At 39.4% G+C, this 17,484-nt stretch overlaps 1 protein-coding gene across 4 annotated transcripts; it reads right to left on the bottom strand.

The window, feature by feature from the left end:
- Nucleotides 1-38: 38 nt before the first annotated feature.
- RRH (retinal pigment epithelium-derived rhodopsin homolog) lies at nucleotides 39-17,013 on the bottom strand. 4 transcript variants are annotated; one of them, XM_009665409.2, is made up of 7 exons: nucleotides 13,981-17,013; nucleotides 8,101-8,291; nucleotides 6,350-6,449; nucleotides 5,412-5,565; nucleotides 4,832-5,000; nucleotides 2,372-2,550; nucleotides 39-1,517 (listed from the first exon to the last, which is right to left on the bottom strand). In XM_009665409.2, the coding sequence occupies exons 1-7, from the start codon at nucleotides 14,084-14,086 to the stop codon at nucleotides 1,412-1,414; spliced, it is 1,005 nt and encodes a 334-aa protein (XP_009663704.1). In that variant the 5' UTR covers nucleotides 14,087-17,013; the 3' UTR covers nucleotides 39-1,411. The 4 variants fall into 4 exon arrangements, with proteins under 4 accessions (XP_009663704.1, XP_068797977.1, XP_068797978.1 ...); XM_068941876.1 differs by having other exon boundaries at nucleotides 8,101-17,013; XM_068941877.1 differs by lacking the exon at nucleotides 2,372-2,550 and having other exon boundaries at nucleotides 1,383-1,517; nucleotides 8,101-17,013.
- Between the last annotated feature and the right edge of the window lie 471 nt (nucleotides 17,014-17,484).

Here is a 17,484-nt window from a genome sequence, read left to right on the forward strand (position 1 = left end):
AACAGAGCACTAGAAAATACTCTCACAAGATGAATATTGTATGGCAACTACTTTAATACTAAAAATTACAAATTAACAGAAAGGCTAGATTTCAGAGCTTTTAAAAATTCCATTTTCAGAAGTCTAACCAAAAACTTACATATTTTAAATAATAATTGTACACTGCAAAGCCAAACTTCAGATATATGCATACATCACTTTAATAATATCAAAATACAGTCACAGAAACCATTTGCTGGTGCAAATCATACTTAAAAACTGTGTGAAGTTAACATGACCCAGTGAGACTTAAAATATACATTCTAAAAGATTTATTTTCCAAGCTGTTTTGGGTATCTCAGAATGAATTATATTATCTGATTTTGCTTTTTCATATTTGATGTAAGTTAAGTTGAACATTTAGCATTCCAGAGTGACTGTACTACTTAAAGTGGCATCCCTTCAGACAGACATTAGAGGTCTTAGAGGAAAGAGAACCCAGAGAGCTGAGTAGCTTTTAGCTGTATAAAGTCACAGTGGATTAAATTTGTCTGAAGGATCACTGAGACTTCGGACTGGTAAATTAGAAGATACTTATTCTCAAAACCTGTGAATAATCAACAGTGCATATGCTACCATCCATATATAGATCTATAAACAGTCATTCCTTCTATGCTGAACAAACCCAATTCAATTTTACGTGCCTTCTGGGTGTCACATTTTAGAGTGCACTTTGTCTCATTTTCAAGACTTTCTGTGCAGTCACAAACGGCAGAAATATACTATTGCTAAAGCAAAGCCATCTTTCCCACAAATTCATTTGATTCTGTGAGCCAAGACTTTAAAAATTCATTAACTATCACAAAACCCCTGTAAAATCCTGAAAGCTAAAAACAAGTTCTCCAGGGTTTGGCTAGATATTCTGATATCTTAACATACTCACTGAAACAGAACTTTGCAAGGTATGTCAGTCTGGAAATTCAGTTTAGCTATATATACATCTATATGTGTATGTGTCTACTTGTATATACACACAAAGGGAGAATCCAGAGTACTGAAAACCTGGAAACTTTAAAGGGAAATTGAGGGCAAGTCATTTACAAAAGAAATTACAGGAGCAAAATCTTTGTTACTGAAGGTAAGCATGTCCTGCTTTAGTCTCTCCCTTCCCTGTCTCACCTTGTCCAAGAGTCCAGTGAACACCTGACTGGCCTTTTTTGTTTGGAACAGACACACTAGGCCATTTAGCCTCATTCCCTGAAACTGAAGTCTAATCTTTTTTTTTTTTGTTTTGTTTTTAAACCATCTAAAACATTACTGTGATTAACAGAAAACAGCTGGCTGGATGAGACAGATTATTATACCAAATGATTAACTGTAACCCAGATTTGACTTCTTTCCATTTAACATATCCAGGCAAATGAAATAAGTTCTATGATGTCAATGCATTCTGAGACACACTCATGGGCAAGGCATTGTTTATAGTTATCTCCTGTCTTCTCTGACATCGCACCATTGCCAGGATTGCCCTCCGAAACCTGCAAAGGACAAAAAAGGGAAAGCAGAGATTGTTAGTCAGAGAAGCAAATATAAAGAAAAAGTGGCTCAGCTGGTCTTAAGTATTATGACAGTATTCAATCTTAGCAAAACTTCATCAGGAAAAAGCATGTATTTGAAATTTAGAAAGACTCAAGTCTTATTTCACTCCTATGTACAGAAATAACTCAATCACGTTCAGTGTTTCTTCTACAAGAGGGGTCACAGCAGGTTTTGCTTAGCGCAGGACAGGGTACAGCCATGACAAAGGTAAACTTACAGGACGGGGGGTGGGGAAAGAAGCCAGACTTTCACTGACGCAGCAGGATCAGATCAGCTCACCTGGATGGAGATCACAGGCTCTGCTTGTAGGTTGGTGGTAGAGAAAGGAAGGATGCCTCTTTCCAAAATCTACAGTTTTCAGTCAGAGGCACTGGTTTGGTTAGCGCATATGATATGTTTGCTCAAACAACAATAGAATTATTTGGGGGTAGAAAGAATAGGGTTTACTTACTTATTTTAATAGAAAGTATCAATCCATCCTAAGCAAGTCAGACTATGGCACATCTCAAATCAAGCAAGGAAATCCACAGAAGTTACAATTACTAAGTCGTCAAATATTTTGGCCAGTCATTAAAAACAACCAGTCTACCACCGATGCAACCCAAATTCCACAATGAGTCCCTCATGAGAGACCACAAAATGACTTGCAAAGATATCTAACAAAAGCATCACTGATGTGTTACCAAAAATCTTTATCAATTTAACATGTTCTGAAGCTGATCCAAACAATTTCTTCATGCCCAAAAGGCCATGAAGTAGACCGGTACTCTTAGTTCAAACTAGGAACACTTACTTCTTGTTTGCAACAACGTAAATGCAGGGATTATAGAATGTGGAAGATTTGGCAAACAGAGGAGCTATGATGGCCATGGCAGGAGAAATTTTCTTTGGGTCTCCAAAGGAAGACCATAAACACACAATAGAATATGGAGACCATGCCACCAAGAACATCACAATCATCACAACAGACATCTGTAAAACAAGAGCATTACTGGTATTACATGCAGATGAACATCTCACAGCCTAACCACAAATGTGTATGCACTTGTGTGAAAATATAGCTATATAAAATCAAATAGCTTAAAAATAACACAAGCAGTGCGCCTTGACTAATTTTGACAGGTTATAAAGAAATTTCACTTTGGGGATTTTATAGTACATGACACTGCCATGTATTTTGACATGCTATTATTTCATTATATACACTCTTACTTCACAATCAGCACTATTGATTATGTTGAGTGTGCCCAGCAAACATTAAAAGGGCTTGAGAGGGACTTTGCACACGAATCATGACCACCTAATACTTCTAACTTGGAAATTCACTGCATGCCATCAACAAATCTTCTCTTCCAAAGTGCATATTACCTTAGTTGTATTTGTTTTTTTATTATCACATACATCTGAAGAGCTCTGATTATATCCACCAGAGGATGGCTATCTATCTTTAAGAAAAGAAATTGTCATATTTGAAAATGGTCAGTTAGTCCACATCATGCAACTCAGAGAAGATACCAGTTTTTACATACACCACCTTTAACCACTTCCTAGCTACTGCCTTTGGTTTATCCTTGGGCATAAACAACCTGAAATCTACTCCCTGACCCTTCTAAAGAAAATACAATAAACTGCTACCTGAACATACGATGTTCTCCTGGAATGACAGATTCCCTTTCAAAATATACTTGAGAGGCATATGCACACACAAAAACACACAACCACACACATGCACACAGACCCCAGGACACAGCGTGACACCAAGCAGTGACAAACTGAGGCGGGAGCAAAAGGAGGGCAGAAGAAGAATCAATTAGGACAAACATTTCCAGCTTTTGTCTGGTAAGTGAATCAATAACAAACTGGAACACAAACATCAAATTAAGAGGACAAAATGTATCACCAAAAAATATATACATACACATATATGTATATATGTATGTATGTATAAAAACAAAAAAAACTGCACAGTTCCTCATATGTAAAAGATTTCTCTAGTGTTGTTCACCTGTGCCCATATTCTTTCTTCCAGTGACAGACAAGATTAGAAAAGAGAAATAATTACTTTGCTGGAGTTGTTCTGGAGCATAGCCAATAAACAAGCTATGAGTCTCTCTACAGAAGATTCCTATGAAAATGCAAAAGCAGTATCTATAAAAAGTGATTCTTGCATGAAAGAATGAAAGAATCATCTTCATTTAGAAGTTCGTCTTTGGTGCCTAGGACGCTTACAAATGCTAATTTGTGAAAAAGCAAGCAATCCAATTCTAAGGAAGGGTAGTGTTTACCTCTGAAGTCAAATTCAATTTTTTTTTTTTTTAATATTACTCTCTCTTCAACTGTAAAACAGGAAAGATGCATTTTCTTCACAAATGTGGGTCTGAACTAATGACAGACTCCTGAGTTTAAAGCCTTCTGAAAGTATTTCAGAAGTGTAAAATCCTCAATTATTACCTGTCAGGTAAAAAATATCATTTTTTCAGAATATAACCAAGAGAACCTTCTCCAAGAAATATGACGTTTGACTTAATAAGCAATCCAAAAACATAAGTGCAGGCTGTTCTGCCTAATTTTCTCCTGTTGTTTTTGTCCCTCCCATGCCCAACTATAAATCATATCTTTACACAAAAATCAAAGCAGCTACTGAACTTGAAGCTTTTTCATGGACTCTCATACATTGCTGACTTTCTGGGCAGGATATACCATTTTATGCCATTAATTCACATTTGCTAATGTCTACATACAAAAAGAGAGAAGCTTAGTAGACTCTGAAAAATACAAGGGATCAGAAAATCACAGAGATCAGGAGTTTGGCAACGCCCTTTCATGTCTAGGTCATGAGTTCAAACCAGGGCTGACCAAATCATTTCTGAACAGAGACAGCTGTGAAACTAGCAGGAAAGCCTAAGGACTCTGCAGACACAAAAAGTAAAAATATCTTAGACAATCCTCCTAGGATATCTGTGACTTGCATTTCTGTGTGATGAGGGAGGACAGAAACAGGGAATACTTGCACTGTTCCTGGCCTTCAGTGCAGCTATTTGTCTGGCAAGGGTATTATGGTGAAAGCAAGGAATCTAGTGTTATAGAATCAAGTCAAGAATTTTCACCCCAGATAAATTTCAGTTAATATTTAGTAAGTAAGAAGGAAAAAGAGGAATGCAGAAAAATGCTTAAAATGCTGCATTGCTCCTTTGCCTCCAGACTTTCACACAAAAGAACATGCTTAGAAAGGAACAGCCTTCCTTTGCCATACCTTTGTTACATCTACTTGGTCAGACCAGTCTATATTGATGCTCTCCAAGCAGTTATTGGTGGCATATTGTTTCATTGTCCGGGAAACATTGTAATAACAGTAAAACATGACTGTTAAGGGTATAACAAAATTAACAGCAATTACACTCATTGTGTAGGAAACAAAGGACCTGATAAGACAAAAGATAAAGAAAAAAAAAAACACTAAACACTAAGGTAACTTAGAACTATGCAACCATGAAAAGTTACTACAGGATTTGATATTTTGATTTGATTGCTTATGAAATTAAAAAAAAAAAAGTCTTTAAAGAATTAAGAAAATTTTCCTTAGCCTTAGTGTTTATTAGCATCCTCAAGTTTTGCAGTTTTCAAGCATGGCTCTTTTCCTACAGTTTTTCCCTAGACTTGTTCTGTGTTATTTTCATGGTTTTCAAATGATTTTTTTTTCTTACTATATAATCTTGGCTTCATACTTTAACTTTCTTAAAAAAAGTTAATCTTGTAGTAGTAAATTAAATAATCTTAACCTTCACTGAGATAGCAAATTTAAAAAACAGAAAGAAGGAGGGGGGAAATCTTACGCATCATTTTTCCTCCAATTTACTGTGCATGTTGCTCCAGTTGGATCGGGAGCGTAGCTAGCCCAGCCTACAGTAGGCATGGAGGCCCAAAAGACTGCATTTATCCAAGCAACAATAATTAGAGTAGCATAGTTACAGGTAGTCATTCTTCTTCCTGCAGCCAAACACAGACAATCACAAACTGGTGTCATCTTTTGTTTCTTTCCAACATTGAACTTGAACCACAAGTGGGTTCCAACAAGCCTGTACCATACTAATGGTAACAATCTTTTCAGAGGACTACACTCCCAAACACTGTAGTATATCTGTTTCATACTGCTGATGAATGATGTCAAGCTTTCCAATTCAAATGCATTTCATACCATCACCTATCCCAACTCAAAGCATATCGATAATATCTGATCTTAATCCCACATTAAAAAGAACTTAGCTTACTATACAACAGTGCATTCATGAACTATCATCTTTGTGCTCACAGGAAAGGAAAAAGGGAAAAAAAAAAAAGGTGGGGGGAGAAGGAATTAACAGTTATAGCACAGCTGTAACAGGCAGGAATGAAAAAAATCCCGTATGGTGCTAACACAATATTGGAGGCGCACATCAGCCTGATCTGATAGCTATCAGAAACATCCCGCAGCTGGAGGCTTTTGGTGTGCTTCTACATACGTGTAGGGCCTTCTAATAGGTGAATATGGCAAATACAGCTTTCAAATGGATGAAAAAAGACAAAAGAACAGCCCAAATCTTTAATTTTCACCTGCAAAAGCAGTACCATTCACATAACTAGAGTATGCACTTAGTAAGTACTGCAGGATCATGCCCTAATTTAAAAGTATGCCCAATACTTCAATTAACGTATTCATAAGAAAACAATACAACTAGACTGACAGTTCACGGAAGCCAACCAGTGAATGATTTTTTAATCAAGAATACAGTACCTATATCAGGTCTGCAGATGGTCAGATAACGGTCAACTGCAACAACAGTAAGCAAACCAATACTTGCCATCCCAAAAAAGATATTTAAGGCAGCATAGATCTGAAATAAAAAAAACCAAACAAAAACAAACAAACAAACAAAACCACACACACATCCTTTCTGAGAAATCCTTCAAAGGTATAATCCCAAGTTTGTGGACTGAATCTAAAGTACTACAGTACACTACATTCAGTCTGTATTCTCTTCTGTTAGCAAGGTACTGAATGAACTAATTCAATGCAGGCAATTTGGAGTTAGCTAATTTCAAATTAAATATTTTAAAAGCAGCTGGCTTGCATGTACATCAGCAACCCTAAAGACATGGTCTAAAAAGCAAACACATGAATTAAGTAAATTCTGGGATTCAGGGGTAAAGGGTTTGGAGTTTGTGGGTTTTTTCAATTCTTGTTTTCAATGCATGTTAGAGAAACATGAACTGTATTTGTTTCATCATAAAAAGTTAGAATTTGGTATGGCTTTGGCAAATGCAGGGTTCTTAGCACGCACCCTTCCCTCTGTCATATTACCACACTTATTTTGCAGATATAGCGCACGGATTTTCCCCATTGACTTCCTCTTTTACATGGTGCCAGATCTATTGCTAGTGCACAAAGTGTTGGTACGGCACACGTGCTGAAATCCCAGCACGATCCAAAAGCACCTGCTCAGTTGTCCCCTAGGCAACCTGACCAGGAACAGTGACTGGGAGGACTGGGAGTGCCACTGGCACTCCCAAAAGACAGATCCTTGTGCCAGGTCACGTGCCACAAGTGGTTAAAACAGAAACATGTGACACACTGCTGTCTCAGTTCACAGGATTTACTTGGTTTACGTTGGCCTGAGCTGTGCTTTGTATGATCTTAAGAGCTCCCAAAGCATTCGTAGTGAGATTTCACATCAACTTCAGCCCACAAATGCAGTCACTCTAGATCCAAAGTTATTAAAGTCAGGCTTCCTGTCAAACAATAGCTGACTTTTCAGCTCAAAATAATTGTGCAATCAAGTAAGTGATGTCAGATTGTTATAAACACCCGACATTATACACAGGCCCAAGAATCTATCGTGTTACTCACATTTTCCTTGAGTAACATTCACAGTGTATGCCTTTATAATACTCATTTTCCTGGCCTCTTAAGCCCACCAGTCTGTTAAGACATAGATTTAAATTGTCACATATAGCAAGCAAATGGTATTATATTTCTCCTATAGAAGTCAAATTTTTCCACTAATAACTTTTAAAAATAGACAGCTGTTAAAACCAGATCAGATTTTCAATGCCAGTTTTGCAGGTCTTCATTTTGATAATCTTAAGAGTCACATCTCAAAGACGACGTATTCATCAGGAAGAACTCATAAAACAACTACCACTTGGGAACTCTTGATTATTATTACATCAAATAAACACGTGCTATCTAAAACATTTTTCGTTTGAGGAGTTCATTTCTTAAAGCTATATTAAAATCTCTAGTTGATAAGTACAAGGTTATACTTCAATGCTTTCAGATTTTAAATGACAAATTTATGGTGAAATCCAAACCAAATCCTACATTCAAAAATTGCTGACTTTAAAGAAAGTCAGTTTCAGGTCCAGAGTCAAATTTTTGCACCTCCACCTCATTTCTAAAAAGGACAAAATATCAAGCAGGGCTACTGTTATCTCTTTGTTTGCTTTTAAGCACTTAAAACTTCCTCCCCGACTGAACTGAAATACCTGGCATCCAGTATATCCAAATTTCCAGCTTCCATGAAGGTCTGAGGCAGCAGACATGGGGTAACCGATGCCACTAACACCAATGTCAGTAAAAGCCAAGTTAATAATAATCGCATTGGTTGCTGTTCGAAGTTCTTTGTACTTAACGAAGATGCATAACACAACAATGTTACTGAAAATGCTTATCACTCCTGCAGGAACACAGAAAAAGGGGAACTTTACAAAAGATGCAGTTAAGCCAGCAATATGCATGCAAAATAAAGTGCAGCCTGTTGTAGTATCTAAGTCCCGAACAAGTTTTATTTTAATCAAATGCAATTCCATAAAGACAAAAGACGTCCAAGAAAGAGAGAAATTCCAATTAGAGAATTTGCACTTGGATTTAGTAAGGGCCCAAGGTACTAGTGGGTTGCTTTGCTGAACCTGGGACTTCCTATACAATGGCAATAGGGAATAGCAAACATTCAGAAGCATTTAAGATTGCAACTTAGAAATTTCAGCCACTGAGTACAGTTTTCTGCCTTATGTGGCCAAAAAGAATGCAGGCCAGCAAGCTGATAAAGAGCGGGGTTATTGGACTTTTATACAGATTCACCAGGTCTAGCAAAAACCCCTCTATCACCATCTTAGTTTCTCCTTTCTCTCAGGACAGTTTCCACCGTGCATTCAGGTAAAAGCAGTATTCCTGGGTGAAAGGAATATAGAATATCAGTCATTATGCTTTGACCTTGCTACCTCCATCCTGGCCAGACCTATTTCCCTCTCTGTTCACAGCAGCCCAACTCTTTACAAGCAAAGTTGGCTCATGTTGCTGCAAACTGTGGTTTTTTTAAAAACATTAAGCCCTGTCAAGCTGCCTGCCCATCCCCATAGCCTGCCATTGTGGCACAGCTGTGACCCTCTGCTGCACGAGAATCATTTCCTTCAGCTGACATGCTCCAAGCTCTAGGGCTATCTCATAGCCATGCTAAAAGTCCAGCAATGCACTGGAGCATTGCTCCTGACTTAGTGATCTGCGTATTTTTAAGTCCCTTTGAGCTGCCTTGGCCTCAGAACAGACAAAGGCAATGACACACCAGCCTTTCTAACTTATTCCTCTGCAACTCTGGACTTCCCAAAGCAGCCCCACCTTTCTTCACAGTCATTGCACACCTCACTTTGTGGCCACCTATACCCCTCTCACCCCGCTGATGCGATTTCTGCTCTTCTACCTGCTCCACCAAGTCCTGACACATGCTCCTAAGCTTTTGCTGACATGCCTGTATGGAAATGGCAATAACATTTCTAAGTATTATGTAATGTTTTTCCTCTCTGCCACTGTCAGTGCTGGAGCATAGTGTTAAAAATCTCTAGTGTCAGTTTACACTCAGACTACAGTTTCACTGCAGTTCAAACAACCACCTCAAATCAGCAGGGTCAGAAAACCTGAGAGCGGTCATCAGTTTCAGGCACTTTAGCTCTACAGTTGAATTTCAACAACTTTCACTAGGGTCAATAAGGAAATTCCTGCAAAGGCCATCACTGGCAGTGCATGGGAACACTATGCATAGATTTCAAGTACCAGGACACACCCCAGTGCATCAAACTGAGGCTGTAAGACTTTTCTAGAATCAAATACATATCAGTACCATTTCTTTATCTGAACAACTACGTTCAGCAAGAGCCATGTTAATCATGTGAAACAGATGCGAAAATGGGCAGAAGATAAACCAATGTAATTGTAGTAACATACACAAAAAAACAGCAAATACAATACCTTGTATAATGGACACTGGCAATGATACCAATTTTTCAGCTTTTAAATGGAGTTCATCCATTTCAATTATGTAATTAGTACAGTTTTTGTTATACCTGTACCTCACCTAAGGAGTTTCACTGCGATGTTTCATTAATCGGTACCACTCTCCTACACAACAGAAACTCTAACAGACTGAGCAGTCTTAAAACCAAACGAGGAGAAATGATTTTCAGCTGTATTTCATTTTCATTCTCTTTTCTACCTGAGAACAGACAAGCTTGGGGATTTTCAAATCTCCTGCACAGCACACAAACTGCACTACAAAAAAGATGTTGGATGGTGCACAGCTCCATGAACACCATCAACTGTCATATTGTACACATTTTACGAATGACACCGTGATGCTATGACTTGCTACAAGTGAAAGGAGGGAGCTGGGGATCTGACGCAAAACAAATAACATAGTAAAAGCACTCTCACCGTCACCTCTGTCAGCTCTCCTGTTGATAGGTAGTATGTCATCTCCTAGGAGAGCTGAAGTAAACTAGAATTACAACTTTATACAATAGTATGAGCTTTCTGATATATGTTTTAACAGATAGTACCAGGAATGAAACCAGAAATACAATAGCACTGTAAACTCATATCTTCAGGGCAAAGAAGGATCCTGCTAACCTCACTTGAATTGTAGCTAGCAGTGTCCCCTGGGGTCAGTCCTGGGCCCAGTCTTGTTCAATGTATTCATCAGTGACTGGAGGAAGGCACAGAGTGCACCCTCAGCAAGTTTGCTGAGGATACTAAACTGGGGGGAGTGGCTGACACACCAGAAGACTGTGCTGCCATTCCGAGGGACCTGGACAGGCTGGAGAGGTGGGCGGAGAGGAACCTCCTGAAGTTCCACAAAGGCAAGCACAGGGTCCTGCACCTCGGGAGGAATAACCCCATGCACCAGTACAGGCTGGGGGTTGACCTGCTGGAAAGCAGCTCTGCCAAGAAGGACCTGGGAGTCCTGGTGGACAAGTTAACCATGAGGCAGCAATGTGCCCTTGTGGCCAAGACGGCCAACAGGATCCTGGGCTGCATTAGGCAGAGTGTTGCCAGCAGGTCGAGGGAGGTGATCCTGCCCCTCTACTCAGCCCTGGGGAGGCCTCACCTGCAGCGCTGTGTCCAATTCTGGGCTCTCCAGGACAACAGAGACATGGCACTCCTGGAGAGGGTCCTGCGGAGGGCTGCAAAGATGATGAGGAGACTGGAGCATCTCTCCTACGAAGAAAGGCTGAGAGAGCTGGGCCTGTTCAGCCTGGAGAAGAGAAGACTGAGGGGGGATCTCATCAATGGGAACAAGTTTCTGAAGGGGGGGGTGTCAAGAGGATGGGGCCAGACTCTTCTCCATGGTGCCCAGCAACAGGACAAGAGGCAACGGGCACAAACTGAAACACAGGCAGTTCCATCTGAACCTGAGGTAAAACTTCTTGGCTGTGAGGGTGACGGAGCACAGGTTGCCCAGAGAGGTTGTGGAGTCTCCTTCGCTGGAGATATTCAAAACCTATCTGGACACGATCCTGGGCAATATGCTTTGGAGGACCCTGCTTGAGCAGGGGGGTTGGACTAGATGATCTCCAGAGGTCCCTTCCAACCTCAACCATTCTGTGATTCTGTGTGAATTTGGTGCTTCAGAGCCCAATCTTAAAAAGAAGAAAAGAACCAGGAAGAGGAAGTGCTAGCCTATATTCATTAAAGATTCCAGCTCTACCAAGACAAATTAATAGCAGAGCCAAAAAGAGTTCTGGTGAGCACAGTGGGAGAAAGAAGATAGATTTCATCTTGAATAAAGCGAGGAAAAACATGCAGATTCAAGAAATGTTCCCTGCTCTATTTGTGAGAGGGTCAAGTAGAACAAAAAAGCTGTTTCTCCAGGCAGCAGATAACCAGCGCCCATTTCTTAGAGGTCAGGGCGTGCACGGAGAGAGCCCAAAACTTTTAGTAACCTGATACCAACAGCTAGGAAAAACTCATCCAATTCAAAAATAAATAAATAAATAAATAAATCACATGGATGTTGCTACCTGGCCTGTGAAACATTTTAGGGTTAGATAAGAATTTACATTTTAAACTCTGATTTTGCAAAGATCAAGACAAAACCTTCTATGTATGCCCTGGTCAAGCACAGAAGAATTTCTCATTTTACTTCTTCCCAGGGAAGCACAGAAAACTAAAAGGAGACCAGATGCAAATACAAGCCCTAACAAAATAAAGCAGAACACACTGGTAGTAGCATCAAAACAATGAAGCAGAATTCATGCATAATACGGAATTTACTATTCCGGCTAGCTTTTAAAAATTATTCCAGAGCACCTCATTACAAGCTGAAGGCTATCAGCGAAGCAGCACCGCTTCCTGCGGTCTGAGTATCCCTCTGGTCATCACTAAAATTATACATCGATCCCTATAGACAGTGATACTTTAGCAGCGGCTTCCTTCTCAGAAAACAAAACAATTATTTGCAAACAATGAAGAATTCAAGCTGTTTGAAAAGCAACATAATGACCACCGCTGTATCTGTACTTCATTCTCTCAGATATCTAGTTATTAATACAATTGAAATCTTCCAGATGTGAGATCTATTTGCCCTGCTAAGGCATTTGCAAACTAAACAATCATATTTTCAAAGATGATATAGACCTTACTGTCAAAAACATTCCTCGTTAAGAAAGCAAGGTCCAAACTACAGCTGAAAGTTTTACTAGACTCCTCAACTTATAATAACAGCAATCCAATCCCTTCACTTCTAACAATAATAATAATAATAATAATTTATATGCAAAATAAGAAAGGAGAGCTTGGTTGGGTCTGGCTAATCCCATTTATCACCAGTGACAACTCTGATCCCTAACGCCAGACAATCCGACCATTTGAAAAAGACCACTTCGTTACATATCAATGTAATCAATTTGAATTAAAATATAAACAAGTACCACGCATATTTGGGGTGCCTAATAGATGCACTTACTTGCAAATAATTTACTAGTACTGTGGAGCGTGTCTAGTCTTTTAATATTTGCCCATCATCCATCTCCACAGCTTCTCAGCAAGCCTACTGATTGGTATTCAGTCAATGACAAATTTCCCTAAAAACCTGAAAGAATTAAATCACTGGCTTTGCATTTAAAAATATGCTCTTCATCAGAAGATTTGATACTTACCACTTCAAATAGCTTCTCTAAATAAAATGTGACCATCAATGTTATTACCTATATGCCTTAAGCAGATGAATATTTGGTAGTATTTCAAAAGCTACTTCTAACACAGAAAATGCACCCTAAATGTATGATACAGTCTATGAATAAAGTATTTGTAAATTGATTTAATTTTCAATCCAAAGGGTATAGAAGGCCTATTTTTAAACACAGTAGGTTACAGTATTTGTTTCAAGATATTTCATTGGTGTAGCAGTCAATGCTTCAAAAAAACATTTCCAAAGCAGCTGCAGTTGTAACAAGGAGAAAGTTTTCAATAAAAAAAAATTATTCCACAGTCATTCCAGCCTTAGCTGAAGGCCATTACAGTCAAAGGGAACACATGACGTCAAGCCCTCCAGCGTGCTTTTTCCAACGTGTGTCATCAGTGAAAAATACAACTGCAACTGGAGTCTCCTCTTCTCTCTGATTAATGACCAGCCTGCTCCCTCTAAGTCACATTCCAACCCTTCCCCTTACATCCCCCTAGCAGACACTGCTCACATGCTCAGACTATACATATATTATTATGAACATGTGGCCCAAGAGAAATCTCAAGATAGCTTCAAGCACATCACTGAAAAATGCAAGATGTGGCAGCTATGTCCTATTTTTATCTCTTTTGCAAGCTGGCAGAAATTAATTCTCACTCTCTTCTATAATTACATATCAACAAAATATGTTTTTCAACACAGCACACTGCCTTCAAGTATACAGCCGAAAACGTAATGGTTCTGCACACTTCAGTCAGCCTGCTGGTTACCGAGTTGCCAGTAAGCTACAGAGAAAAGCCATTAGATATTTGTGTAATACAAAATGAAATTCCACTGTTACCATACAAAATTAGCATTCAAATACACAGTTCTGTTTAAGAAAAGAAATGCAAGAACTTGCTAATGCCCATACCTGCTGTTATTAAGTAAGCTGCAACTATGTTGTGCTCAGTCTGTGTAAAGGCTGAATGAGCTTCATTGTCACTTTCTGAGGAGTTGGCCGAATCACTCAAAAGCATACTGGACAAGAGACTGCGGCCTAACCTCTGTGGTTATTCATCAAGCAGACAAAACACTACAAAACTCTGTCAGGCAAATTCTTTCACTATTCAACAGACACACTGAACAATTTAAAAAAAAAAAAGGGGGGGGGGAGGGGGGCACCCTTTTCCACTGACGGTCTCCAAACAATTTTTAATTGGACTAAAGCGCAAAGAAGTTTACACTCCCAATCTATGTAGGAGAAGCTTGTTAATTAAAACAAAGAGCAGCACAGAACTAAGTAGTTTCCAACAAGATGCTTAAACTCCATGCTTACTGCTAAAGAGATTAACTGTCACATGCCCCCAGACTTTTTACTTCAAACCTCTTATACAATGCTTTCAGTGAAAATTGGCTCAAGTCGTTTGGTCATCAGCCTGGTTTGGAATTAATTCTAATCACCACAGAGAACACAACCACAGCACAACATAGAAACAAAAATGCTAATTTCTCCAAAAAGCAGGACATGGTTACTCTAAAATCCATCCCTTCAATTATTAAGGGGCCTACTTCCTCTTAAAACTCTTAAGACTCATTGTTAGTTTAGTAACTTGAAACAATTCAACTGATACCAGACAAGAAAAAATACAGTCCAGTATTTTCTAGAGCGAAGCATAACTACTGAAAAACCCACTTATTAGATTTTTAAAACAGTCTGGTCTGCAGAAAACAAGCATTGAACATGCCTCACAAGTTTGAACCCCCTCCCTCTCCAAAACATACATAGGTAAGCTCACTTTGGAAAACTTCTCCTAAGCATTTTACTGGACAGTAATTATTAGGCTGTTTGCAAAGCTTGAGCAGAAGTTTGTCTTCCTCTTTTCAACAATGATGTTGCAGCACACGGGAGCTAGACTGAAAAAGCCTTTTACAAAGTCCTGTATAAATATTAGCTGCAATAAACCCTCACCCAAAGACCTTACATGCAGCATTAGTAAGTAATCAAAGGTGTTTACCACCAGTTCCCCTTTATACAGTTGTCTCCGACTTTGTACTTATAAAGGGTACGAAAGTGACAAGGAGGAGCAACCAGCGGTTCTTCAGCTCTATGTGGTTCACATGCAGCTCAAGTATGGCTCCCAGGCTAGGGCTGTGTTTTGTGAGCAGCAGTAAGGCTGTACTGACACCAGGACTGTGAAGCAATACAGCCATCCCATAAAAAGGAGGTATACCTGAAGAGCTACTCCCATCTCCAGTCCATGAAACACTCCTAGAGCTTTCCCTCCTGCTCCTCAGCTTTTCAAGACAGACATCCTGTACCTTTCACCCGTCTGAATCTGAAGGTATGAAAATTTTGATACGCCACTTATTCAGTCAGGACATTCAGTCATCATTGCAACACAAGATCACGTGTCACAGTTCTGCCAGCAAACTTTTTTTTTTTTATATATATATTTTTTTTCTCCCAGTCATTAGAGAACCTGTATTTTAGTCCACTGCAACGTTACATAGTGGACAAGTCAGATGTCGTTTTCTTAAATTTTGTAAGACACTACATTTGCATGTCTCTATTACACCTAGCAACTACTAACAGTTTGAGGGCAGGGTCAGGTCATGGTACAGAAAAGGTAATGCAAAACAAGGATGGACGGGCCATGCTAAAACCAAAAGCTCATCCTTCCCCAGCATCTTGGGGTTCAGGGGTGGGGAGCTGAGGCAGACATCACCATACCTGACTGTACACCGTCTCCCCAAATGGTAGCTCATTTCAGGCCCAGTCACTAAGGACTTTCTTCCACCAGCATCTGAATGCCCTTTTACCTACCTCCACAAGGACGTACGATAACAAATGATCTCTGTGTATTTGTGTTCTCCTGATCCAACGTCCCCTGCAGGTGTAAGGCATACCATAACGCTCCTCATGTTTCTCAGCTAGGACTAGATAGTCACATAATACAGTTCAATTTCCTGTTATCAGAGACAGATCTTCCCTCTACAGCTACAATGGACAATACAGTTCTTTACCTCCTTGCAATAGAGATGTGAAAGTCTTTGCTTTGGCCTTGCAAGGGCTCCAGGCTTGAGTATGACTCACAGCTCCACCTGCTGTGAGATTTATAGCACATGCTTTGGTCCTAGGCTGAAACCATGGTACGGCACAAGTTAATACTGACAGCTGTCAGGCCATGCAATTGAAGGACAATGCCAGTGCAGTCTTCCGATACCCAGAGAGAAAATGTCTCTGAAGCATGCAGTAAGAACAACTATGCAGAGAACGAGTTTGGTTACAAGAGTGAGGATTGTATCATCTTAGTCTTCCAAGCCAAGGGAATAAGAGAATATCTAAGTCGCACGCTCACAACTGGGCACTGAAGCATCAGGGGGGAATGCAGCACAGCAGAGGATGCAAACAATTACAAATATGACAAAGTGAAGGCAGGACTGACTTCACTTCAGGTTGGTATTGTTTGACTGCAATTTAGTATGCCAGAGGTGGCTTACAATAGCTACAATGACTTGCATAAGGTTTTGTCTAGATTAAATCATAGCCTAAGTCACTTAGGCCTAGCAAGCCACAGTAACAAAGAGTCTAAGTGTCTTTAACAGTCTGGATTTAACTGACCCGACTAAATTGAAGTCTGCAACAATATCAGGAAAAGAATCTGTATCCCCTGAATCCCGACTTTGCTGTGGTTGAACAGTAGACGTATTTCTTCTCATAAAAGCAGACCTAGCAAAATTTTCAACATTTTCCTTGTAACATAAGAACATTTTACATGTTATCCTATGTAGTATCTGTTTAGGCTTCCTAGCTGAATTCTTGAACAGTTTTTCTAACTTGTTTCAAGTTTTGTTCCAAGGATTATTCACGATGAGCACTCATTTTTGTTAAAATAACAAGCAACTGTCCAATTCTGGCACAGACAGCCAGAATTTTTTCATTTTTTTCTTTTTGTTAAGTACAAGGCTAACATAACTCTTTTTCACCTGTGTTCACTAATAAAAAAAAAAAAAAGTAACAGCAAGATCTGAAATGCATTTTTCTTCCATACTGAAGATATTCAAAATACTATCACTTAGATTATTCCACAGATCTCTTCAAAAATGCTTAGCATAAGACTCTACCAACACACTCACTGCTTGAGATGAAATCTGGAGAGAAAGATTCTGTTTTTCCATTCTTTTTATGTTTTCAGAGCTAACAAGTAGAGAGGCACCCTGTCATTCTCCATCCTTAAAAAGAGATAGTTACTAGCTTTTCAACACTCCTCATAATGCATCTGATTAAAGACAATAGAGCCTGCACTGAAGGCTCATGCACGCTTTTTTTATGCCTTTAGGGAGTACTTAACTGAAAGCATCATGCGTGGAGAAGCCCTAACTATGGCAAGCTATTTGATCTAAACCTCTGCAAGCTCAGTGCACCACAATGGTG

This window comes from Struthio camelus, chromosome 4 (assembly GCF_040807025.1).
Source record: "Struthio camelus isolate bStrCam1 chromosome 4, bStrCam1.hap1, whole genome shotgun sequence".
Classification (NCBI taxonomy): Eukaryota; Metazoa; Chordata; class Aves; order Struthioniformes; family Struthionidae; genus Struthio; species Struthio camelus.

Bases quoted from the DNA above. Each gene is read 5' to 3' on its own strand.
- RRH (XM_068941876.1), bottom strand. From the start codon at position 8,574: ATGCTTCTGAATGTTTGCTATTCCCTATTGCCATTGTATAGGAAGTCC. The intron at 5,566-6,349 runs GTACTGTATTCT...GTTTGGCTGCAG, and splicing joins CATCTGCAGACCTGATATAG to GAAGAAGAATGACTACCTGT. The intron at 2,551-4,831 runs GTATGGCAAAGG...CTTGTTTTACAG, and splicing joins ACCAAGTAGATGTAACAAAG to ATGTCTGTTGTGATGATTGT.